The sequence below is a fragment of the Mesoplodon densirostris genome, chromosome 12, assembly GCF_025265405.1.
Source record: "Mesoplodon densirostris isolate mMesDen1 chromosome 12, mMesDen1 primary haplotype, whole genome shotgun sequence".
Taxonomy (NCBI): Eukaryota; Metazoa; Chordata; class Mammalia; order Artiodactyla; family Ziphiidae; genus Mesoplodon; species Mesoplodon densirostris.
The window spans coordinates 83,469,183-83,495,054 of record NC_082672.1 but is presented as its reverse complement, the minus strand read 5'-3'; the positions used below and the strand labels follow the sequence as shown (position 1 = coordinate 83,495,054).

The 25,872-nt window shown below is 38.6% G+C and overlaps 1 protein-coding gene across 4 annotated transcripts in view; it reads left to right on the top strand.

The window, feature by feature from the left end:
* Positions 1–25,872, top strand: part of COL12A1 (collagen type XII alpha 1 chain) — a 115,410-nt gene that overhangs the window by 76,873 nt on the left and 12,665 nt on the right. For all 4 annotated transcript variants that reach the window (XM_060114360.1, XM_060114359.1, XM_060114362.1 and 1 more), the window contains 15 exons: positions 1,498–1,637; positions 3,573–3,696; positions 3,862–4,005; positions 5,756–5,920; positions 8,153–8,191; positions 8,286–8,424; positions 11,617–11,759; positions 12,074–12,183; positions 15,988–16,137; positions 17,551–17,628; positions 18,947–19,033; positions 20,555–20,608; positions 21,642–21,737; positions 22,852–22,905; positions 23,271–23,324. In XM_060114360.1, the coding sequence (XP_059970343.1) occupies positions 1,498–1,637; positions 3,573–3,696; positions 3,862–4,005; positions 5,756–5,920; positions 8,153–8,191; positions 8,286–8,424; positions 11,617–11,759; positions 12,074–12,183; positions 15,988–16,137; positions 17,551–17,628; positions 18,947–19,033; positions 20,555–20,608; positions 21,642–21,737; positions 22,852–22,905; positions 23,271–23,324 (1,577 nt within the window). The remainder of the gene's footprint in view (positions 1–1,497; positions 1,638–3,572; positions 3,697–3,861; positions 4,006–5,755; positions 5,921–8,152; positions 8,192–8,285; positions 8,425–11,616; positions 11,760–12,073; positions 12,184–15,987; positions 16,138–17,550; positions 17,629–18,946; positions 19,034–20,554; positions 20,609–21,641; positions 21,738–22,851; positions 22,906–23,270; positions 23,325–25,872) is intronic.

Genomic DNA, 25,872 nt, shown 5'->3' with positions numbered 1-25,872 from the left:
CCATCATACACTGTTGGTGGGAATGTAAAATGTATAGCTACACTGGAAACAGCTTGGCAGTTTCTTAAAGTTGAACATAAACCTATGGTACCACTCAGTCATTTCATTACAAGGTGCTAAACCAAGAGAAATGAAAGCGTATGTTCACACAAAGACTTCTACATGAATATTCATAGCAGTTTTATTTGTAAGAAAAAAAAACAGGTAATTGGAAAAAAACAGGAAATGACCCAAATGTTCATCAAAAAGTGAAATAATAAGCAATAATGGAATAAATGGAGTTCTCAGCAAGAGAAAGGAACAAGCTATTGTTAAACGCAACAGCATAGATGAATCTCCAAATCATGATGCTGGGTGCAAGATGCCTGAGGAAAAAAAAAGATACTGTCTGATTCCATTTATATAAAATTCTGGAAAACGCAAATTAATGTATCATGTTAAAAGGAGATCAGTGATTTTCTGGGGATGGGAAGGGGTGTGGAGAGGACTGACAGGGAGAGACTATTATAAAAGGACACCAGTGAACTTTTGGGGGTGATGGATATGTTCATTACCTTTTCGGTGGTAATGACTTACTTCTCTGGTGTATTTGTATTCCACAACATATAAGATTGTGAATTTTGAAAAAAAAAAAGACATGTTAAGGTTTTTTTCTTAATAGGCTTTATTTTTTAGAGCAGTTTTAGGTTCACAGCAAATTTGAGCTGAAAGTACACAGAAGTTCTGACATGCACAGCCTCCCTCCACTCTCAACATCCCCCCTGCCAACCTGGAGTGGGACGTTTGATACATCCTATGTTCACAGGATGGCACATCCTATATTGGCACATCTTTATCACCCAAAGTCCATATTTACATTAGGGTTCATTCTTGGTGTTATACATTCTACACGGTAAGTTTTTATCACTAAAATGTTAAATTTTTATTTTCAGAATTTTTAGCTTTCAAGTCTGAAGATTCTGATTAAAGGTGTTTATTTTATTCCATCCCTTCCCTCCCTCCATATGATTCTAGTGGCCTAATTTAAAATGAAAAGACACCTTATCTACACCAAGTCTTTGATAATCATATACAAAAATCTCCAAACCCACCGAGGGCTCTTCTTAAGTTCTGAGCATGGTTGTTTTTTCACTTGATTTCCTCCTTAATTATTGTTTGAAGTTCCTTGAAGAATCCCATGAGGTGGGAGCATATGTTTGCAGAAGGACCAGATGGAGTAACTCCAGAGCAGAAATTGAGGGCCAGTTAGACTAGCGCTTTTCAGACTTCACTGTGCACGTGAATCATCCGGCACCTTGCTACGGTTGATTCGGATGCAGGAAGTCTGGGGGTGGGCCCCAGGACTCTACATTTCAATCAGGCTCCCAGGCGAGGCCGTTGCTGTTGAACCACACTTGGAGGAGTAGCAGGGTGTTAGATTACATTTCTCAGTTGTGTAACTTCACTTAAATGAAAGAATTCATGAGATTTGGGGCTTCTTCTGTGTTTTTCCCCCAGTGTGCAAAGGGGCCAAGGCAGATATTGTATTCTTGACTGATGCCTCCTGGAGTATCGGGGATGATAATTTTAACAAAGTTGTAAAATTCATCTTCAATACTGTGGGAGCCTTTGATGAAATCAACCCTGCTGGAATTCAGGTGGGTGTTGTTTCAAAGGTTATTCATCTGTAATGTCTTGCTATTTCCTTCAAACTTTTAAGTAGAAAGACTTTTCAGTATAAACTCCAGTTTGACTTTGTTATTTTCTCTTTCCTTTACACATAGACTTCTGGGAAGGACTTGGGTGCAAATGATAAATAAGTAGAAAAATAAATATTCCTCTAGGTATTCTCTTGGCTAGATGATATTCCTGTTGCAGAATTTAGGGGAGTCTAACTCTAACTTCCTGCTTACATCTTTTGACAATGATACATTTTCCTAAAAGGTCATTTTAGGTTCTGGAAGTTAAATGCATTGTGATTGTTGTACCCCGTTAAGTCAGGAGATTCCATGATGGATAGTAACTGGAGGGTGTGTGTGGAACCCTCCTGCCCTCTCTATCATGACATTGCAGATATTACCTGAACCAGAAGAAGAAAGGCCATTGTTAACTCAAAGGGAAATTAATTTGTTTTCCTACAGTGATAACTACCAATTATCTTGCTTTGGAATCACTCCAAATTTATTGCTTTTACTAGAGTGGGAACTTAGAAAAATTAATCCTTCCATGACACACCTCGAAGAATAATTCCTCACTTAGCTCTGACCTACCAGTAAAGCTGAGAATCTCCTCCACTCCCAACATACCCCTGGACTCAGGGCCAGTGGCTCTGTTACTTACTACCTGAATTCTGCAACCTTGAAGACCCACTTCAATTCCACCCTTTCTGGAGAGGCTTCCTTGATAGTTTTAGGCATTTCAGACTCCTGAAGGGTTTTGTCTATGTTGCTGTTATGGCACGTATCTCTTTATATTGTCATAATTTGTGTGATTCTCTTCTGTCTAAATCATTGACTCCTTAAGGCAAGAGACTGTATTGTATGACTATTTTTCTGAATTCTCTTTCCCTTCCCATTTCTCTTGGTGAATTTTCTTCTTTATTTAGGCAGGTACATCTTAGAGATGTGATGAAAATAAGAGATTTTTACATAAACCACAAATAATTTGATAAACAAATCATGTCTTCTTTTATGCAGTGCTTTGTGGAATTTCATAAACAAATCATGTCTTCTTTTATAATGCTTTGTGGAATATATTAAATTTTAAATCCCCAAATAATTCTGTAGATGTTATTCCAACCGAAGAAGAGTAACATGTCAGGCTAGTTACAGTCTTAATTTAAAGGGTGAGCAAGTAAGCCTTTTTTGAATTTTAGAAATTAAGATTTCTGATAAAAAAATAAGAAAAAAAGCTGCCATATTTTATTAACTTCTATGTGCCAGCTACTTTGTATACATGATTCTCATTCCTTAAACTGGCCATAGAAGTAAGTATAATTATCTCCATTTTACTGATAAAAAACGAAGGCCCAGAGATGTTGGGGACCTACCCAAAGTCACAAAGCTATTAACTGGCAGCACTAGGATTTGAGCCCATTGAATCCTGACTATAAAGCTTTTATTCTTTCCACTAAATCACACTGTCACTGAATTTGTGATGAGTGCCGATTATTATCACACACGTGCCATTTTTATTTTACCATGAAGAATAGACGTGGTCAGTGCGAAGGGTCAGTTGTCTGAGAAGCAATTGCTTAGCCAATATTTGAGCTCAAGATGGTATGTTCTCATTTTTAATCTTGGAATCTCACTGCTCTCCAGTTTTACCCATCCTTTCTTACATACTAGAGAATAAATACAGTGCATGTACATTGTTAATATCAATTACTGACCCTTTCACTGAAGATCAGAAATTAGAGAATTTAGTGAGACAACGGTAGTCAGTGTTATAATATTAGCTATAAAGAGCATATACCATATTCCGTCAGGTCCAATGCACTTCTTTTTCCCATTATGCAGCTAGAAGAATCACTTGACAATTGAAACATTAAAAGAGGTGACTTACCCTCACCACCAAACCGCCTTTCCTTTCAGGTCTCATTTGTGCAGTACAGCGATGAGGTCAAGTCTGAGTTTAAGCTGAACACATACAACGACAAGGCCCTGGCCCTCGGGGCCCTCCAGAATATCCGGTACAGAGGAGGAAACACAAGAACAGGTACAGTTCATCAGCGTGTACATAGACCTTTACCCTCCAAAGCCTTTGGAGTGATAGGCGGAGTGTAACTCTAACATTCAATTGCTTCTCAGTTGGGCGTGGCTAAGGGCACTTGGATAGTTTTCACTGAGATGACACTAAAGTGTTCCATGCCACATTCTATAGGCAAAGCTCTCACGTTTATCAAGGAGAAGGTCTTGACCTGGGAGAGTGGTATGAGGAAGAATGTCCCCAAGGTGCTGGTTGTGGTCACAGACGGTCGGTCACAGGACGAGGTCAAGAAGGCGGCTTTGGTCATCCAGCAGTCAGGTAAGCACAAACATACATTAAAAAAATTTTTTTTATTAGAGTATAGTTGATTTACAATGTTGTGTTAGTTTCAGGTGTACAGCAAAGTGATTCAGTTATACATATACATATATCCACTCTTTTTTAGACTCTTTTCCCATATAGGCCATTACTGAGTATTGAGTAGAGTTCCCTGTGCTATACAGCAGGTTCTTATTAGTTATCTGTTTTATATATAGTAGTGTGTATATGTCAATCCCAATCTCTCAGTTTGTCCATCCCCTCCTTACCCCCTGGTAACCGTAAGTTAGTTTTCCACATAGCGCAAGCATAAGTTTGATGCCTAGTGATTGCACTCATTATTTTCACAGTTTCAAACATTCAGGAATGATTGCAAAAGACCCAAATTAGTGATTTTACTTTAGTTTCTGTTTTACTCTGCATTCCGTACCCTTCTAATGTTAGTTTACATTTCATCATGGAATGGTTTGATAATTGCTCAGAAATGACATGGTGTGTTCTTTGTATAAGACATGCCTCAGGGTCTGTCCCCCATGGTGGCTGGAAGCCTACACAACAGCAGCAATAGGATGATCCTCGAGCAGGCTTCCTGCCATAGCATAAATGAATCTTGATGCTGGTTCAGTCCTATGCGAGGAGAGACATAGGTTTAGCATGTCCTGGCAGATGCAGACCCCAAACAGATTGCTGGAAGGTTCACCACAAGGAGCAGAGAGACCTCAGGGAGATATTGCTGGTGTAGATCTTGTCAATCAAACATGCTGAAAGCCTCCTTGTTACATTGCCCTTTGGATTAGTTATTCAGGATGATTAGAGACGAAACTAAGTCTTTATAGTTGCATTAACACCCCAATCCTTCAGGCAGCGTCCAAGGTGGATATATTTTAGAGAGAATTCTACGTTATGCGTGATTTATTGTGGTGTAAATTGTAAAGTACTTTGTTACATGGAATTTGTCATCTGCACATACATGGGTCTTGGACTAAAAGTATGAGTCGTGATTAGTGCTAAGTCATACTGTCTTCTTACAACAGAGATTGTTCTATGTACTGATTTTTTATAAGTTGTTGCCATTATGTTATGTACTTTGAGCAGATTCCTGTATATTTTAGGCTCCTTTGTGATTTAACTTTGGGGTTATGAATGTTTGCTTCTCAAGTTACCTTATTTATATCTAATTATGTAACTAATTCTACTGTTGAATTAAGCTTTGGAGGGAAAACTTTGTTTATTTGTATTAGCCTAAATAAGTGAAAGCTTATTGCTAGTGGGAGTTGCAGATTCCATTTTGAAAGTGGTCAAAGTGCTGACTTTGAGCCTGAGTTTATTGAGTAAATCAGTTTCAGGAATTCAGAGTTTAAAATGAGCCCATTGTTGGTTTCTGAGGCACATGAGCTTGAAATGTTAATGTTGCCTAAGACAGCTGCAGAATTAATGGGTATATTAGGACTGTGGATGTGTGGAAGGAAATGAGTACCACGTTAAGTCATTCTGCTATTAAAATGTTCATCTTTTAATTGTTAAGACTTTATTTTAGGAAATCCACTTAATTGAATTTTATAAGCCAGAAAATAGGAAGACCTGGAAAAAGTACATATTCATTAAAGAGAGTTTATGTCAATTAAAAGAACTTGTTGCATTAGCTGAGAAAATATGGCATCATTTCTGATAAGATTTTATTTTGAATTGTTTAAACCATAAAGGATGGAAAAACGGATATGTAATTCTCTCTGTAAACACTGCTCTGCAGGGTTCAGTGTCTTTGTAGTTGGCGTGGCTGACGTCGACTACAATGAACTTGCCAACATAGCCAGCAAACCAAGCGAACGGCACGTGTTCATTGTGGATGACTTTGAATCTTTTGAGAAGATAGAGGACAACCTCATCACATTTGTCTGTGAAACTGCCACTTCAAGTAAGTCATGGTCCACATGGATCCATAGTCTCAGTTGTTTTGAAAAAGTAACTACTGAGTAGACCAGGGGTCCCCAACCCCTGGGCCGCGGACTGGTACTGGTCCGCAACCTGTTAGGAACCGGACCGCACAGCAGGAGGTGAGTGGCGGGTGAGGGAGCAAAGCTTCGTCTGTATTTACAGCCGCTCTGCATCGCTCGCATCACCACCTGAACCGCCACCGCCCGCCATCCGTGGAAAAATTGTCTTTCACAAAACCCATCCCTGGTACCAAAAAGGTTGGGGACCACTGGAGTAGACCATTCCCTATCCTATACGAGATCAAGTCCGTGCATAAACAAATCCTGGGAAACCACTTGAGAGCCTGATGAATCACTGTTCCTACTGAGATCATGCTAACTGTTTGCTTGTCAGAGGTCCATTTTTAGCCTTGAAGATGTAATGTTCCTTGTATGGAAATAAAGTGTTTGAATATATCCTTTTCCCACCATCCCAATGCCTGTGACATTTGAGAAAATTAATCTTCAACTTAGAAATGCATTTATAGAAGCATTCCGTGGGATGAAGGTTTTTCCCTGTTAGTAATCAATTGGTATTTGTTCCGTCAACATCCGTTCTTCAAGAGAGCCACGAGAAAACTGACCTGTGTGAGTGTGCACTGTAGAAAGTCACTTGGTTCCCACTTGTTTACTTGGGTGTAGATTTTTCATATTATACCGAGACCTCAAGCTCAACTCTTAAAATACAGTGAAGGACAAAAGATGGATGATTTAAGTTGGTTTGTTCCTCTTCATCCATGAACTCTGATTCTTGGGGTCTTAGATTATGGAGACAGTTGCGTGGCTGGTCTAGACCCCTGATCCCAGGCAGGGTTATGCTTTTTAAGTGTTATGTTTTCCCCTAGTAAACATTATATTGAGATCTCAGAGCTCGGGTTAGAGGCGGCAGTAATAAACAAACGTCAGTGGTTTACTGTAAAACTTACGCTGAAGCTCAGAATGGAGTCTCACTAGCGCAAGTGAGCAGGGAGCACCAGCTGCCCCTTGCATTCCACGAGGTCCTGGATGCAGCCCTGTGCTGCCCCAGCTCCAGGGCCCAGGGTGAGACCCACTTCACACCTGCCACTGTGAGGTTTGGTGGCCAGCGTGAGCCTCCATGGCTTGGCAGAGAAGAGGACTGGGTGGCGACAAACTCCTCCTGCCCTTGCACAAATCTGAAGTTTCCTGGGAGAAAAGTTCTTTTTTTTTTTTTTTTAGATTTCTTTTTTATTTTCACAACTCACACACACACTATATTTTATTTTTACAAGAGATAAATAAACTGACACCAAGCATTGTAAATGGATGACCACAACAAAAGCAACAATGATTGCAATTACCAAACACGAAACACACTCATACTATGTCGTAATATTGACATTCGGTCCAGGAATCCTTCACTGTAACAGCTCCTTTACTCTGCAGTGAAAATTGATTTGTATATTTTTTGCCTCTGAGTCCTTGTGGGATATTTTTTTAATTCAAACAGAAAGTCACAAAAATTATAATCATCCTCATCAGTAAAAGTTCTTTAATCTATTGTAAAACATCTATAAATTTCCCCCCTTTAATTCAATCTTACCATTCTTTTTTTATTTTAATTTATTTCTAGCTGCGGTGGGTCTTTGTTGCTGCACGCAGGCTTTCTCTAGTTGCGGCGAGCTGGGGCCACTCCTCTTTGCGGTGCGCGGCTTCTCATTGCGGTGGCTTCTCTTGTTGCGGAGCACGGGCTCTAGGGCGCATGGGCTTCGGTAGTTGTAGCACGCGAGTTCAGCAGCTGTGGCTCGCAGGCTGCAGAGCGCAGGCTCAGCAGTTGTGGCGCACGGGCCCAGTTGCTCCGTGGCATGTGGGATCCTCCCAGACCAGGGCTCGAACTTGTGTCCCCCACATTGGCAGGTGGATTCTTAACCACTGCGCCACCAGGGAAGCCCCAATCTTACCATTCTTAAGAACATTGTAAAATTACAGCTGGACTGGAGAATGTCCAGGAAGCATGGTCACACTTGTCAGTAGTATAATTTCATGTACACGTGGAAAGTCTACACAAAATAACTTAGAAAATGTGAGATTGATATGTTTTATAAATGAATGAACAGGTTTGTTACCTGATGTATGTATGCAGGTGCTTTCTGTGCATGTATAATGTTTGTATACCTTGTTGGTGAATCGTACTTAAAGAACACTGTACTTTGCAGGTTGTCCTCTCATTTATTTGGATGGCTACACCTCACCAGGTAAGTGTTCATACTCGGGCTAATTTATTTCAGGATTTAAGCAATAAGATAATTAAAATGAACTCATTTCAATATTTTTTTTTCTGATGTAAAGGTTTTAAGATGCTTGAAGCATACAACCTGACAGAAAAGAATTTTGCTTTTGTGCAAGGAGTCTCTTTGGAGTCAGGGTCTTTTCCCAGCTACTCATCTTACAGGCTTCAGAAGAACGCCTTTGTGAATCAGCCTACAGCGTGAGTGTGACAACAGGAGTTCTCTTTCTTACCACGGGCCAGATGCTTTTTTGAGGCTTGGAATCTTTGCTGATGTCTTAGAACCCTGGTATTTTAAAATTGAGTCCTATGGATGACCTGGTTTAGTTTCCTTAAGTACAGTTGGGTTAACTGTGTTCCATTGGGTCACATGGGAGACTAGGACTCAAGCTTGCTACTCTGAGACCCAAGAATCTCATCCTGTGTCCGCCATACGATGGATTACTGATCCTTTTGAATTTAAATCTAGGATTATAGTTATGCTTCTAAGAGAGGTCGTTTAAACAGGGAGGCAACTTCTTCTTTTGAACATTTCTCCCTTGGTGCAGAGGGACTGCATGGAATCAACGCAGAATGAGAAGAGGCATTCTCCCCAGTGTTTCCGACTCCACAAGATGAAAGACTGCAGTGGCCTTGCTTGTCCATGATCTGTGATCTGACAGGCAGCAATTAGTTTTTTTTTTTTATTCTTTTCTTTTTGTGGTACACGGGCTTCACACTGCTGTGGCCTCTCCCGTTGCGGAGCACAGGCTCCGGACGCGCAGACTCAGTGGCCATGGCTCACGGGCCCAGTTGCTCCGCGGCATGTGGGATCTTCCCGGACCGGGGCATGAACCCGTGTCCCCTGCATTGGCAGGCGGACTCTCAACCACTGCGCCACCAGGGAAGCCCTTGACAGATCTCTTTTTTAAAAGGCTGAGCAAAAGAAGCTAAACACAAAATAGTATATTCCGTGGTTCCTACTATATAAAGTTCAAAATCAGGCAAACTAACCTACGGTGTTAGAAGTCAGGATAGTATAGTTACACTTTGCAGGGAATGGGGGAAGCTGGACAAGGGTACATGGGAAGCTACTAGGCTAATACAACAGGTTATGTCCTATTTCTTAATCTGGATGCTGGTTAGATGGGTTTTTTTTTTTTTTTTTTTTTTTTTTTTTTTTTTTTTTTGCGTTACGCGGGCCTCTCACTGCTGTGGCCTCTCCCGTTGCGGAGCACAGGCTCCGGACGTGCAGGCTCAGCGGCCATGGCTCATGGGCCCAGCCGCTCCGCGGCATGTGGGATCTTCCCGGACCGGGGCACGAACCCGCGTCCCCTGCATTGGCAGGTGGACTCTCAACTGCTGCGCCACCAGGGAAGCCCAACAGTTTTTATTGGCTGGTGCTCTGGCAGTCTGTTGGGTAGCTCTAGATGTTGGTTATTTTACTTGATGAAAGTTTGTACCTGGGTCCAATAACCAAAATATGTACTTTTTATTTACTAGAATGAAAACACTTGAATGTCAAAAAATATGTGTTTGGCATCTTATGGAGGAAAAGAACAAGAAGAAGTAAAGTTTTCCAAAACTTAGGACAGGGTCAGACAGTGAGGCCTGAAATTTGAAATGCTCTGAGAAAGCTGATGGAAAATTCAGAGTAAAACCAAAGCTCAATTCTTTAAGGAAGCACAGATTGTATTGTTGTAGTGTGGCCACACTGTGAGTTCCTAACTCTTTTATGGTTGACCACGCTGTTTCGCAGTTTTAGGTTTATCAGTGAACCTAAGTACCCAGCATTTAACTCTGTCACCTCAAGATATGATTCGTACATTTTAACTTAGGACAGCCCACTGTCCTCTTAAGATTCAGAACTTGTGGCTGAAAGAGGCATAAATGCAATTAAAGAATTTTTTTCCTAATCACTCATTAACTAAAAAAGGAGAAAAATGGGCTAGGTGAGAAATGAATTAATATGGAGAAATTATTTTTAATGTGGAATATTATGAAGATGGTCAGTTTATGGACATACAAATGACATCGTGTCAGCTTGCCCAGAACATATGCTTTAAGAAATAGGGCATTACAGAGTATTGAGTAGAGTTTCCTGTGCTATACATATGGGAAAAGGATCTAAAAAAGAGTGGATATGTATATGTATAACTGATTCACTTTGCTGTACAGCAGAAAGTAGCACAACATTGTAAATCAACTACAATAAAAATTAAAAAAAAAAGTAGGGCAGCGTTATATTCCAGAAGTACTAGCAGTGTGGTACTAGGACACGAAACCTCAAGAGACAGTCTGTGCCCTCTGTCAAAATCCACGGAGGAGTTGCTTCTCTTCTGTCCAAGAGCTGATTTTTGTTTTAAAAACCATTGCTTTACAATGGTGTGTTAGTTTCTGCTGTATAACAAAGTGAATCAGCTATATGTATGCATATATCCCCATATCCCCTCCCTCTTGTGTCTCCCTCCCACCCTCCCTATCCCACCCCTCTAGGTGGTCACAAAGCACAGAGCTGATCTCCCCACGCAATGTGGCTGCTTCCCACTAGCTATCTATTTTACATTTGGTAGTATATATAAGTCCATGCCACTCTCTCACTTCGTGCCAGCTTACCCTTCCCCCTCCCTGTGTCCTCTAGTCCATTCCAAGAGCTGATTATTAAGCCCCTTTTCCTACCTTCAGGAAGATAGTGCTATTAAATGGTCTCAGACAGAAAACCATTAATTCTGCTTTAGAGATTCCCCCAGAACAATGACTGACTCAATTCTAGAAGGACACATGGGGCCACATTTTACTTGTAACAGCCTTAGAGCCAAGAAACATTTCCTTTTAATTGAATCACAATGTACGTGGCCGTAAAATCTATTATTGGTTTTGTTTCGGGGAACATGTGACCTTCTGGAGATTATTTGATTTACTTGATTTTAAGGGAGGACTAGGGAAGTGTAAAAACTATTAGATCTAGGGAGGGCGCAATTAAAGCCTTAAGCCATCTTGCTTATGGTCTCATACCCCTGATGTTGGAAATTAAATATATTTAGTAAGATTTACTCTCTTTAAATTACATCCCTAGATACAAGTTTTATCACCCTAAAATCATTATATAGTTTTATAATTATCTATGTGCTTAGAAAAAATGATTTATTAACAGTAGGATGAAAGACCATTTGGCAATTTCCCAGACTTTTGTAACTTTATCAGATTATAAATCATCTATTACTGCTTACATAATGGGTCTTTAGTGTTTGCTATTTTGAGGTCATTCTTAAATGTTTCCCCTTCTAATATGTAGCCACATTATTATAAACGACTTCTAATACTACTCATGATGAGATTCTAGCCCAAAGTAAAATATCCTCTATTTCTGGTGAGAAATCCTTATTAATGAATTAATTTTGTTTCATCCAACAGAGATCTACATCCCAATGGCCTCCCCACTTCGTATACGATTATATTACTATTCAGACTTCTCCCAGAAACTCCCAGTGACCCTTTTGCAATTTGGCAGATCACAGACAGAGACTACAAACCACAAGTTGGGGTGATTGCAGATCGTAAGGATTATAATTTATCTTATTTTAAGGCACATGCATGCATATTTTTGATTATGGTTTTCCTTTTCTCTTTCTTTGAGAACTTTCTGGATATATATATATATATATATATATATATATATATATATATTTACTTGATTATGCTTTTATGTTTAATGTTTAAAAAATATATCAGTAAATATTTGAATTACATTTTACCTTAACTGAAATTATTAATTTATTTTAGAGAATTCTCCAACAAGAATTACTTGTTAATACTTTCAATACAGAGTGTCCATGCATTTGATTTAATAACAATTATGTGTTGATTACAGCTTCCAGCAAGACATTATCATTCTTTAACAAGGATACAGGGGGTGAGGTGCAAACTGTTACGTTTGACACAGATGAAGTGAAGACATTATTCTATGGAAGTTTTCATAAGGTAAAAATGTAAGATTATAGAAAAATAAATATTTATAGAAAAAAGTTATTTGTAGAAAAAAGTATATGACTTAAAATTTAAACTAATTTATTTTATAATTTATTATTATGTCATGTTAAACTGGTAGAAACATAGCCATGTCTTTTAAAAACAATACCTTATTTCAAAGAATTTGATTAATTCAAAGAAGGAAATTTAAAACAATAATTCTACTAACCATGAGATAGCTACTATTAACATTTCAATGTATTTTCAATGCTAATGTCTTTTCAAAATATGAGTCGTGTAGTATATACAATATTGTATGCCCATTTTTCTGCCTACCATTTCATTTTGAACCTTTATGTCATTTTGTTTCAAAAGCTTAATTTTTGTGGATTGTATTTAATTGATCAAATTATTTATTCTTTGATAGAGAATAGTAAGCTGCTTCTGCCTGCTTGTTTATTGAAAAGTTACAAACATGCCAGTCCAAAAGTTATCATTAACTATCAAAATAATTAAGATAACTGTTTACTAAATTAACTTCTGCATGAACACACTTACAACTTCTCTAAAAAAATCTTATTAAAAGTTCTAAGATAAATTCTTAGGGGATTATTTATTCTTGATGATCTTATTTTTTTTTTTATATCAACATCGAGGATAAATAGAAACTTGCTGTCAGGACAATTAACTTACAGATAAGAGTGCTGAAGTTGGCAGCATTAGAAATGAAAAGAACCGTCTAGGTTAGGAGTGGACTTTTTAATGGAATTTCTTCATCCACTGGATCAAGTTAACAGGAGGAAGGCTACTTGTCGTGCAAGTGGTCTAAAATTTCCCCAGTATAGCGCTCAGAAAGTTAGTCCCCATACTCAGAAGACAAATATTTCTAGTTCAATGTGATTCTCAAGTGAAAATTGAAGAACTACCCTGTACTTGGGTAGATTTAGCTGAATTTCTTGCTGATTCTATTCCTGAGAATCTTGGCTTCTTTCTAGAATGTTTTTCTTATTCATGAATCAGATTCTTGGTGAGGATGGCAAGGGACTGTCTTCATGAGGCTTGGAGAGGCCTCAGCATGCACATTAGTGAGAAGCAAAAATAATGATGGAAAAACAGAGATCTCTGAGAATGAACGCATATTTGCTTAACAGTTTACAAACTTTCCTGGTAAAGTGCAGCAAAATAAATGCCTTATTGGGAAAGCAGATTCTAGACAAATATTACTGGCTTCAACTTCTCCTTGTCCAATAATAGATGTTGAATCTGGCAAAGTTCTTATGAACTTTTTTTGGGCTCATTTATACACCTATTAAACTTACACTTGAGTAACTTGCCCAAAAAGACTATTTTATTTTTCTTCCATACCCACTGAAGATATTAGAAATTCAGCCCTCTATTAACCAACTGATAACCATTTAGGAACTATTATTAATAATATAACTATTATTAATTTCCAACTTTCATTGAATGCTTCATTTTACTGAGCAAAATAAGACAATATTTGAAGAGGTCAAGAGTGACAGTCATTAATTTTTGCAAATCAAGATAATTATTTTTTGACATTCCCTTCTTAATTTGGCTTTATAGAGAGAGGTATTTGTATTCTTAGGTTTTACATAATGCCTCTTCTTTCCTGTTCTCACAAGCGTTCTTTTCTCCTCAAATTCTCTACCTTCTTTTTTCATAATGTCTTTCTTTGTTTTTAGTTCCTTCTCTACTTTTTCATCATGCTGTTTTCCCTCCTTCATTCCCCCACACCGTTCTTCTAACCTACTCTCATTTATCCTATCTATTCAAGTACCAAGTGCGATCACTATTGGCTACTTACGTTCCACTGATCCAAGGATTCGAACACTCTTCTCTCATTTTCCATGTAATTCGGGAACTGAAGTTCTTCAGTCCTTGAGATAAGAACAAGTAGTTCTCTGATAGCAGCAAATTAGTGAGAATAATATACAGGGGGCTCTTGGGAGAGAGGGGATAGCTTAAGTAAGGAATGGCAGACAACTACTGCTTCTGGAGAATTCTCTTGAAGCGTTTTCTATGTCTTCATCCTGTTGTAACAGATGACATAGATTCAAGAGAGAGATTTCTAATGAGACAAAGAAGTGGAATAGATGACAAATAAGGCTTTAGGGAATGGGAGACCTTGGGGAGGGTGATGAGTTTACAAGGGTGTTCCTATTTCTTTCTACTGGTCTGTGACCAACAATGCTTCCCAGTTGGGAAAGAGTCCCTAAATACTTGGGACAATGGTCTCCAGATAAAAGCCACTATGAAATGTAATCATGCATGTGTTTAAAATGCAATGAAACACACTGAAGAGAGTGTAGCAAAATATATTTTTAGCATGTGTTTCTTTCTGGTTAGCACTGAATGACAAGTGTATTTGGAATCATTTTGTTTCAAAAATTGAAAGTTTTGATTTTGAAATAATTTCTCTGGATACTATGATTTTTCAAATAGTTTGTGAATGTTTGCTTCTGAGATTGTTCGTATAAGAGCCAACAAATAAGTTTTAGTTCTTATTAGATAATAAATATCTTGGGAATGTTTGTATGGTGTTCTTCTTGAATTCAGTATTAGATGATTGCCCTAGGGGTATTTAAAATTATTTTTAGTAAGCCATATATCACTTTTATATAAAAGCAATATATAATTCATACTTAACACTTATAGATGCACTAAATTAGTGTTTCGGTGGTGATTCTATGTGGCAAAAATATTTACTGCTTAAAAAAATCTCTAGAGATTGTCCTTATTCTTATTTACTCAAAACATTTAAGGGAATTTCTGTTCCTTAACTTGGAGCCAAACTTTTCAAAGTAATCATCATGGGCTTACTTGAGTATTTGGGCTGTGATAAGTGGAAACTATGAGCATAACTATAAAGTCAAAGATTACCCGCAGCCATTCTTTACATGACTGAAATACAGATGTTTTCTTAATTATCTGTACTAATAGATTTTTTTTAAAGATTCTGAGTGTCTTCAATATCTGATAAAAAGTAAATCAACAAGATTATTTTCTTATAAGGAAATTGAATCTTGAATCTATTGATTTCCAGAGCTCAATCTCTATAAAAGACACGTGCTAGCTCTTTCCTATGTTAGGTATCTACATGGTGTGTAAGATCTTTTTGGCAGGGATTAGGGACAAACAAATTAAAATTTGAATTTAGCAAAATCAGTGGAAGACATTTGAGGCTCCTTTGTCCTGAGTATAATAATATATTAATGATTTATTAACTTATATTTGAATAGTTCATTTTTTGTAATTTATTCTTAAATACTTACTATAAAATATTGGCTCTGTTCCCTGTGTTGTACAATATATCCTTGTAGCTTATTTTAAACATAATAGTTTATACCTCTTAGTCCCCTACCCCTATTTTGCTGTATCCCTCCCTGCCCCTCTGCTTCCCTCTCCCCACTGGTAACCACTAGTTTGTTCTCTATATCTGTGAGTCTGCTTCTTTTCTGAAAAGCTCTTTATAGTTTACAGAAGCATCTCATCTGCTACAATATCTCTGGCCATCTCAGGAAGAGTACAGAGTGGGGAAAATAAGAAATTATGCAAGTGTATAATAGCTGAAGGAAACTGAGACCCAGAAAGGTTAAGTGGTTCATTTAATTTGATGCTGTTAATAAGTGACATTGACACGGCAACCCAGTGCTTGGATTTTTAGTCCAAGCCTCTTGATTTGGGACGAGAATAGCTTTAAGAACACATTTTTTTAAAACTGTGATCTGAAATATGTAGGAGCCAGATTGTTCTGGGTAGAAATTTTGTAATGGAAACAAATGATCTTTTTAGGTTCATATCGTAGTGACCTCAAAAAGTGTTAAGATTTACATTGACTGCTATGAAATTATAGAGAAGGACATCAAGGAAGCTGGAAATATCACAACTGATGGTTATGAAATTCTTGGAAAACTACTTAAAGGGGAGAGGAAATCAGCCACAGTAAGTAACACATTTTTATTTTTCTTAGTATCTTGTATTAAGATTGAAATGAGATTTTTAAAAGTAATCAGTGAGGTTTTTTTCCTCAGTGAGTTTTAAATTGTTTTATTTCTTGGTTAGATTGAAACGCTGGAAAAGCTACACTGAGAAAATATGCTACTGACAAAACATGATAATGTGCTTTACTGCTAGAAACAAATTAAGTTGTCAAGGCACCAGAGAACATCATGTAGTCGACTTGAAACTGAATCAAACTGGAGAGTACAACACAAATAGTTGCCAGGATAATCAGTGGAATCTAAACTAATTCATTTTTTATTCTTCAAAGGTAGTAACTGTTAATAAAAATTTGTGCACTCAGGACACTACGCATTTGTGGACACTGGCTGTGACCGTCACAGACTTGCTCTCCCCTCACTGGGGGGTCACATCCGCCTCAGAAGGAAGATGAGTGTAGTCGGTCAGCCACCCCTCACTCACAAGTGTCACTGGCTCAAGTTGGAGGCGGGGGCTTGCCAACCCTTTTACAACACTATTTAGTAGTAAAATTTTAAACCTAATGTTTTCACTGTACCAGGCTAATTAAGTTCATATTAAATGTTGACACATAATAACATTGTTCTAAAAGCAAGACTAATATCCTTGGCTTCTATTATCTTTAAAATTGCATTTACTGAATGTAGCTTTCTTCCACGGACAGGATTTTCTTCTTCTTGATTCAAAAGTGAAATTTTTATTCCACAATATAGAACCAAAGAGTGCAAGTTTAATATAATTGCGATTAAAATCATTTATTGAATGTTGGATTTGATATTTAAATAGAACAATTACATTAGGTTTATAAAAGAATGGCTGTAGCTAAACAATCTTTATCAAAAGAGCTCTATTTTTTTAATGTAGAAAGATAGAAAATATATATTATATTGAAATAGTTGAGCTGAAGGTAATCATAAAATTATCAGTTAGCCCCTAGGTAAGAATTTATGAAAAGAGGGGCATCAATTTTAGAATAAGTGAGGAATATTTTTTTAATGTTACTTTTCTGCAAGGGTGGACTTTTAAAAGTTGATTTAAATGTGTGTAGTCTTCAAATTCAGAATTAAATACATTCTTAATTTTTAAGTAAATCAAGAAATTAATGTTTTCTTAAAAAAACCCGAAACTCAATCAAACATTTCATTTTAGCCAAGGAAGTGGATCAGAAGTGGGAATATCACGTATGCATTTTGCTTTACTATCGCTTTCTCTCAGGCATAGGTTTTTCTGTTCTTATGAAGTAAGGATCACATTGCTTTCATTGCCTGTTCCCTCAAGAGAGTCTCTGTGAGAAGTTGGCAGAGGTTAAAATGTGGAAATGTTAATATGAAATGTTTTCACGCATCTTTAGCTCATGTTGCTGTTGGTTGTTTGCAGTTCCAAATCCAGAATTTTGATATTGTCTGCAGTCCAGTGTGGACCAGTAGAGACAGATGCTGTGATATTCCTTCCAGGGTAAGTAAAACAGAATGGAATTCTGTGGCGGTGTTAATAGTCCCCGAGGAAGAAGGGATGTGGGTGTGGATGGCTGGGGAGAGGAAGTAGCCCTCTGCAGCTGCATCTCCGGGATGGAGCCAGGGACACGCAAGGTGTGCGTGCTCATCAGCGACCACAGCTCAGGCTGGGGACCCCTCCCTCGAAAGTCAAGGATGTAGAGAACCACATCTGGAAATCCTCCCTGCCAGCCAAGGTGGTTATGCATAGTCAGAAAAGTCCAGCTTAATCAGTGTGTTTGATAAACCCACTTATTGCAGAATCCTTCTTATTGCTTGTAAAATACCAGCATTTTACAGGATAAGCCATCACCTCTCTGGATATCTAAGTAGAAATCACCATATTTCTTTTCAAGATGATGGCTTTCACCCATAGTATCTGTGTAGGTTGTAATAATTACAAAGGTGAATGCTGATGATGGATTTGAAGCTTTAGGCGAACAGTGAGCTACACGTACCCACGGGATGAGTATGCGTTATTTATTCAACAGATACTTACTGAGCACCTGTTGTAAGCCAGGCACTATCCTATGTGCCGGGGTTACAGCAGTGAAAGGGAATATTCTAGTGAAAGGCAGGGGGAGAGGAGGAATGAACAAGTAGGTATACACTACGTTATAGAGTGAAAAGTCCTTGCGTGAAAACACACCAGGGTACAGGGAGAGATAGCCAGGTGAGTACCCTCAGCCGTCAGTGATAAAGGGAGATTTAAGCAGAGACCTGAGTGAAGTGAGAGGACAAACAATGTGGATAACGGAGAGAGAGAGAGACTTCCAGCCAGAGGGGACTGTAAGTGCAAAGGCCCTGAGGCGGCAAGGTGCCCTAAACATCTGAGAAGCATGAAGTGGATGAGGGGGCGCGGGGGCAGAGTGGAGGGCAGGGGGAGGGGCAAGGTGGTGTGCTGCTGCTCGGCAGCACATGTAAGCCCCTGGAGGCCTGGAAAGGATTTCAGATTTTGTTCTGAAGGAAGTGGACCTCCATATCTGAGATACTCAGCCTTTCTCTAACACCAGACTAGAGAAAATTGGATTAAATTACCAATGGTCTTGATGATAGTTTTGTAAACATATTTTTGTTGTTTGAGGTTTCCTAAAGCAGAACATAAAATAAAGACGGGATCAAAGCAAGATTCCACATAAGACTGTTTGTAATCATAGCTAAAGATTATTTCTTCAAGTTGGGAAATAGATTCCCTTGTGTATATAAGATTAGTGGGCATGGGAGATGGCAAGCTGTTTTTACCATCAATTCATAGATAAATATTCTTTTCAAAATTTCAGAGAGATGAAGCAAAATGCCCCAGTCTTCCAAATGCTTGCACATGTACGCAGGACAGCATTGGAGCTCCAGGACCACCAGGCCCTGCGGTAAGGAAACAAATAGTTTCTCTAGTTTTTCCTGTTAAATCTGGGGCATGATCACCCTTTGGCCGGTGTGTCATGCATAAGAAGCTTCCAGCCACTGGTGTGTTCTAGAACAGAACAAGCTGCATTGCACACCATTTTTGTAGCATGTTTTGAGATCTGAAGCGGAGTAAATCAAGAAGAAAATTTGAACTCATTTGAACACATTTCTCTAGCCACACAAGAATGAATGATATCGGCTAGCATTCAAGAGCTTTTCTCTTAAAGATATGAATTTGGGTTTCTCTCTGTAATCACTTGATTTTGAAAATTCCTTTGTTTCCTGACACTTCTCGTACATATGTTATGGAGCCATGGTTGAGAGGCGGGCCCAACAGCAACTTGTTTAGAACCTAGGATATGTGTGTGTTATTAGCAAACATATCATAGAATAACATAGAGGCTAAGTTACATTTGTGATGATATCATAAAGTCTGGGTGAAAGTGTTGGTGTTAGGAATAACTTGAGTGAGAAGACTGACCAGGTCTATTCACGGGTGGAGGGGAGACCAAGAAAATGCCATGCAAAACACTGAAGACTACACTGATATGTACATTAATCAATGTGGACTCCCCGATTTAGTCAATCTAACATCTGACTTGGGCTGGTTTTTCAGAATGGAAGTGATATCTTTAAGCTCTATTGAACTCTTTTAAGAAAATGGTTAATTAACATATGAACAGTTCAGAGAGCCTCAGAACACCAGATTTTACTATACATGGGTCATGGCAAATAATGTAAATTGATTTTAAGTTAATTACAAACTAGCTCCTCATATACGGAATCAAAATGTCTCTGGAATTACCAGTGGTCCTGATGATTTTGTAAACATATTTTTGTGATGTGGGTTTTCCTAAAGCAAAACATAAAATAAAGATATTAAAAAGCAAAGCAAGATTCAACATAAGACTATTTACCTGATTTATATTTGTAATCATAAAATTATATGCTGGATGTGACTCAGATGTTCTTGAGAAGTAGGGATTTTTTTCCCTCTAATTGTATGATAACATTGTTGGATATCACTATCACGTTTATTTTGTCTTTGTTCAGTGGTCTCTGAATTCCTCTTACTAAACTACATGTTCTGAGATTTTGAGAGATTCTTCTTTTTGCATATTATTTTCCCTGAAGAATACATTCATATAATTCCAAAACAGATTTTTCTCCTTAAAAAGACTTAACTATAGTATTTAAGTAATGCTTGTTTTTTTTCCCAGTAAACCTCAAATTTTCAAATAAACTTCAAAATTTGCTAACAATTAAGAAAAGTTCAGAATGTAAAACTGAGTTCCTTAGAATGTACAAAGTTTCGAACTTCTCTTTCCCCACACATTTGTAGGATATAAAGTATTTACTTCCATATTTTATAAATAACTGTATTGTCTGGAGAATGCACTGCTTCTTGAAGCAATTTTTATATATCAACTTCTTCCTACTTTCCTGTGTTCACTCTAAAATGTCCTCTTACTATGTTTTTTTAGGGAGGACCTGGTTCTAAAGGTCCCAGAGGTGAAAGAGGTATCAGTGGGGCAATTGTAAGTATATTTTAGAGTGTATTTTTATTTTCACCTGTATGTTAAAGTCTGGTTATTCAAATTTCCACTAACGGGGTATGTGACCTTGAGCAAGTTGATTCAAGTTTAGTGTGCCTTAGGCAATATAATTATCTCTGTCTTATCTCTGGGTGTCAAAATGATGGATTAGGTTAGCCAGATAAAGAATGTACCGGGCATCTTACTGATGTAGGAATCGCACATGGGAAATCTGCAGAAGCACCTAAGGGCTCTGCTGTCACATGGGGAAGCAGAGGGGGTGACCTGGCCATCAGTTGGAAGACCCCACAGGGAGCAGAGTCCTGCTGGGGACGGTTCACCTGTCTCAGAGAAATAGCTGAGCAGCCACATGTGTGTTCATGGCAGGTCACCAGCCCCTTCTACCGGTTCCATACTGGTGTCCATAAGACAACTGAAGCTTCTTAGGGGAATATATTATGAAGATGATGTGTGGTTTTTGTCACACTATCACTAATGATAAGCTAACCCAGTTAGGAAAGTGAGGCTGGGGTGCGGACCCAGGTCTGTCTGACTCCAAGTTTGTGCCTTTTTCACTGAGACACACTGCAAAGATGTTCCAGCTTAGAGTGAACCTATCTGCTCTTTCCTTGCTTGATTTATACATACGTTAGTCCCGGAAATAAGCCCAAGTCTAAGAGAAATCAGGACGAGCTTAAAAGAAATCAAATCCAGTGAATTTTGAGCTTTGATCTCTGAATGAATCTAGGACTATAAATATATGAATATATTATATTCAATGTATTTTACTTCTTTTAGAAACCTACTTTTAATAGGAATTTTGGAAATATAAGTGCTCTTGTGAATTTATTGTACCTTCCAGTTGTTCTTTTAATGAGTAGCAAAGGGAAGAAAGGAATGGCATTAAGTGTTTTTATAGATGGATAGATTTGTAAAATGTTTGCAAAGATTATATGATCGGTGTCTTAGAGTTATGTAGACAGGCACTGGAAGGGCATTCCATGACTCTGTGCTTGTTTCTCTCCTGTGTATTTAGGGTCCCCCTGGTCCTCGTGGAGATACAGGTCCTCCTGGCCCCCAGGGTCCTCCAGGCCCCCAGGGACCCAACGGCCTCTCTATTCCAGGAGAACAAGTAAGCACAAAGACTTTCTGTATGAAATGAGGATGGTGGATTAACGTTGAGTTTACCTGGAACATTTTTTTTTTTTTTTTTTTTTTTTTGTGGTATGTGGGCCTCTCACTGTTGTGGCCTCTCCCGTTGCGGAGCACAGGCTCCGGACGCACAGGCTCAGCGGCCATGGCTCACGGGCCCAGCTGCTCTGCGGCATGTGGGATCTTTCCACATCGGGGCACGAACCCGCGTCCCCTGCATCGGCAGGCGGACTCTCAATCACTGAGCCACCAGGGAAGCCCTAAAAAAATTTTAATAAAATGTTTACCTTTTGTTCCAAATGCTAATCTGAACTTATAAAGAGGTGTTTTATCTTTAAAGGTTCATATTTTATTTAACTACTTTTTTCTATACTTTAAAACATACAGTAAATGAATAAGAATACAGATAATTTCATAGTTTTAAGTTTAGTTCTAAACTCCTTTTTAAAGATGCCATAATAGAAGACACATACACTTTTTTTGGCATTTAGAGGAAAAACAATCTGTATCAGATATCACTAGAAATGAAACATTTGAAGGACTAGGACTTTTTCACTCAGAAGGGTTGAATGCATCTACTTTTAGCTTCTTATGTCCAAAAGGGAGTTTTAGGGGCTTTTACCTTTTCTTATTATTACTACTAAATGAAGTTTATCAGCTTTAATTAATTCAGATTTGCCTGTGTAACAGGTGTCTTCTAGCATGTAGTTATAAAGACCAAAATTATGTTACAATGTTTCACTGAATATCTATTAAAATTAGCACCAAATTAAATATATTAAATAAAAAACAGTTTTCCCTTCAACTTTTATTTCTATGAAAATCCCTATGTTAAATTAAGTTCTTTCAAAAGAGACATATTATCCCATGATTATATAAAATTATCCCATAACATGCTAAGTGGAAATTATAACAGCATTTGTAGTTTAAAAAGTGAACATCAGTCCCCAAAATGATTTATTCACCTCCCTTTACAAATATGCTTCACTGGATTTATGAAGTGACAGAGATTTCAGGAATGGCTCACGTCTTTCCTTTTCACTTAGTTTCTGTAAAACACCTGAGACCTGTTTTCCCGCTGCTTTTTGCTCCAGGGTCGCCAGGGCATGAAGGGTGATGCTGGAGAGCCGGGACTTCCAGGCCGGACGGTGAGTTGTTCTTCACGCTGTCTTTTCTTTTCTGGTCAAGTGTTATTTGCATAGTTGCCCTTGTAGTGCCTCAAATGGTGAACCAAGGTTAAGCAGCAAAGCAGAAGCCTGGCCGTGTGCTGTACATCCTTTCCATTCCATTGCCTGGTCTTAGTCTTCAAGCTTGTGCTGTTCAGTCAGGTCTGGGCTTGATGCCTGAGTGAGCATCTTCCTCTTGGGCTGGCACTGGGCTTGCTTCTGAGTGTCTGTTTCCTTTCAGAGCCCCCTGCATTTTTTTCCCCAAACGTCTTAGAGAATAACACAAATTCCTTTTCTCACACAAGAAGTTAATTACAGTGTTTCATTTGTTTTTTCCTTTTGTGTAGGGAACCCCAGGATTACCTGGCCCACCAGGACCAATGGGCCCTCCAGGAGATAGAGTAAGTTTTCTTGGGCAGGTTGTAATGATGTTGGAAATGATATCACATTGTTGCCTATTAATTAAGAACCCCCCATAATTCAATTTGTATGGCTGGAAATGCAGAGTTCACACATCTCATGGGAGGCAGAAAAGCTAATATCAGTGGACCAACCGATACCAGGTCAATCTCAAGTTCTATGAAACAAAATGGTGAGACTTCAAATGAGTTGTCAGAATTTTAATTTTGGAAAAATTTTTTATTTTCTCATATTTGGAAAAACAAGTCCCTAAAAGGAATTTTGGTTCATTGGAAAGGGATTCAAGAATCCTAGCAAATTGCTTTGAATCCTAAAATTAAAATCTTTGTTATGAGGCATCTTTTACGTAACTCTAAGAATAATAGTCTTGATTTCCGTGGCACTTTCTATTGCAGTCAGGGACATCTTTTTTACACCTTTAGAACTCAGATACCCCCTGTAGGCCTCTGTGATGGAAAGCCGACTGGAATTTAGTAGGGATTTTGCTCATTTGTGGCAGATTTCAGTTTTGCTCTTGACTTATGATGAAATCAGTGCAGGAGACCCAATTTTTTCTAGGACAAGTAAATGAGAAGCACAGTGAACATGGCTTCTGTGCTCTAATCCAATGTTATAGAAAATCTGCTTTCATAGGAGACGATGAATGCTTTAATAAAATATTTTAGAGTTGCTCAGAACCAAGGCACTGATGGCTTTTCAGCATCCTCTGGTTCAGACAACAGTCTGAGAGTTGTCTGGATTCTGACTAATCAAGTTAAAACATAGGACTAACAGCAGGGTCTCAGAGGGCCAGGGCTATAATAGCTGTCACTAAAGGCATTGATTTGTTACCCTTAACACCCCCAAGACATCATGGGGCAGGAGAGTTGGGTCAGTCAGATGGAGCAAAGATGTGATGTGCCCAGATAATACCAAATTTGGATGATTTGCCAGTGAAAGTTATTTGCTCCAATGCCTACTCTTGAGTTTATGAGAGAGTGAGGTCAAAGAGAAAACTGTATTCTCTGGGAGTCTGGGACCCAGTGGTACTTATATATACTTATTCTTCTGACTCTTTTGAGACTGGCACTTTAGTTTTTTGGAATTCTTATTTTACAATAAAGGACAATAGTGAGATTGCAAAGGTGACAAGTCAGTCTATTCAGTTAAGTCAACAAAACCAAAAATACCGCAATCAGGAAGTAATGATGCATATTGAATATAGTTCAATATCCTGTGATAAACCATAATGGGAAAGAATATGAAAAAGAATATATATATATGTGTGTGTGTGTGTGTGTGTGTGTGTGTGTGTGTGTGTATGTATAAATGAGTCACTGTGCTATACAGCAGAAATTAAACATAATGTTGTAAATCAACGATAGTCCAATTAAAAAAAAATGATGGGCCGCCTCTCTTGCTGCCGCTGCTACTGAAGCCCTGTTGGGCCCATCACACTCATGCAGTGCAGGCTTTGTGCAGACTTGCTGGGTGGCCAGTGCCATCCCATCAACACGTTCCTCCTGAACTGGCAGTCAGGCAGCCACTGCTGCCATCGCTGTGTCCCTGAAAATTGAGAGAGTGGAAAGGACTGCGTTCTTCTAGCTCTAACCTGTGAATCCAGTCCTGGTGAGGCCACCCAGGACTCTCGTGTTGAGGCTGAGGAAAATGTTCAGGAAATCATTTGTCTTTTTCCATCACAGTCTTGTACACTGACCTACCACTTAGTTTCCTACTGCTAGTGCTGAGAGTAGAAGTCATAGCTGAGGGAACATAAACAGTTTTGGAAAGTTAGACTTTGGGTGCAGCCATCTCCACTGAAAAATAAAAGAAAGAAAGAAAGTTGAACGCTGTGGTAGAAGAGAAGAGAAGACAGCTCAGGAGAACAAGCCCAAGGACCATGGTGAGGAAGACGTGTTACCAAGGTGGAGGTGGTAGGAACAGCAGGCATGGGTTGCCTTCAGCACAGATGATTTTCAAATGAGGCACAGCTCTGGGGACTGTCAGAAAGTAGCAAGAGAGCCACAGGTGCAGGCATGACATGCAGTGTATCTGTGAAAGCAGCCATAGGTCCTCTCAGCCACCCTCCCATGGAGGGAAGCAGCAATAACTGCTACAGTTTTGAAAATGGAGAATAAAAAAAATTACAGTACAAAGTGCTACAGATGGCTCAGTGGTAGCCCTTCTGAGGCCATCAGAATAAAATCCGCTTCACCCCAACTTAGATATGTATTTCTTCTAAAAGAAGATCGTTGGTTACAACAAAGTGTCCATCCATGGATGAATGGATTAAAAAATGTGAGATATATATATATGTATATAATGGAATATTACTCTGTCTTAAAGAAGAGGGAAATCCTGTCATTTGCAATGAACTTGGAGGACATGCCAGCTGAAATAAGCCAAGCACAGAAAGATAAATACTGCATGATCTCACTTAATGTATGGAATCCTTAAAAAGTTGAGCTCATGGAAACAGAGTACAGTGGTGGTTGCCAGGGGCAGGGGAAGATGGAGAAATGGGGAGATATTAGACAAAGGATACAAAGT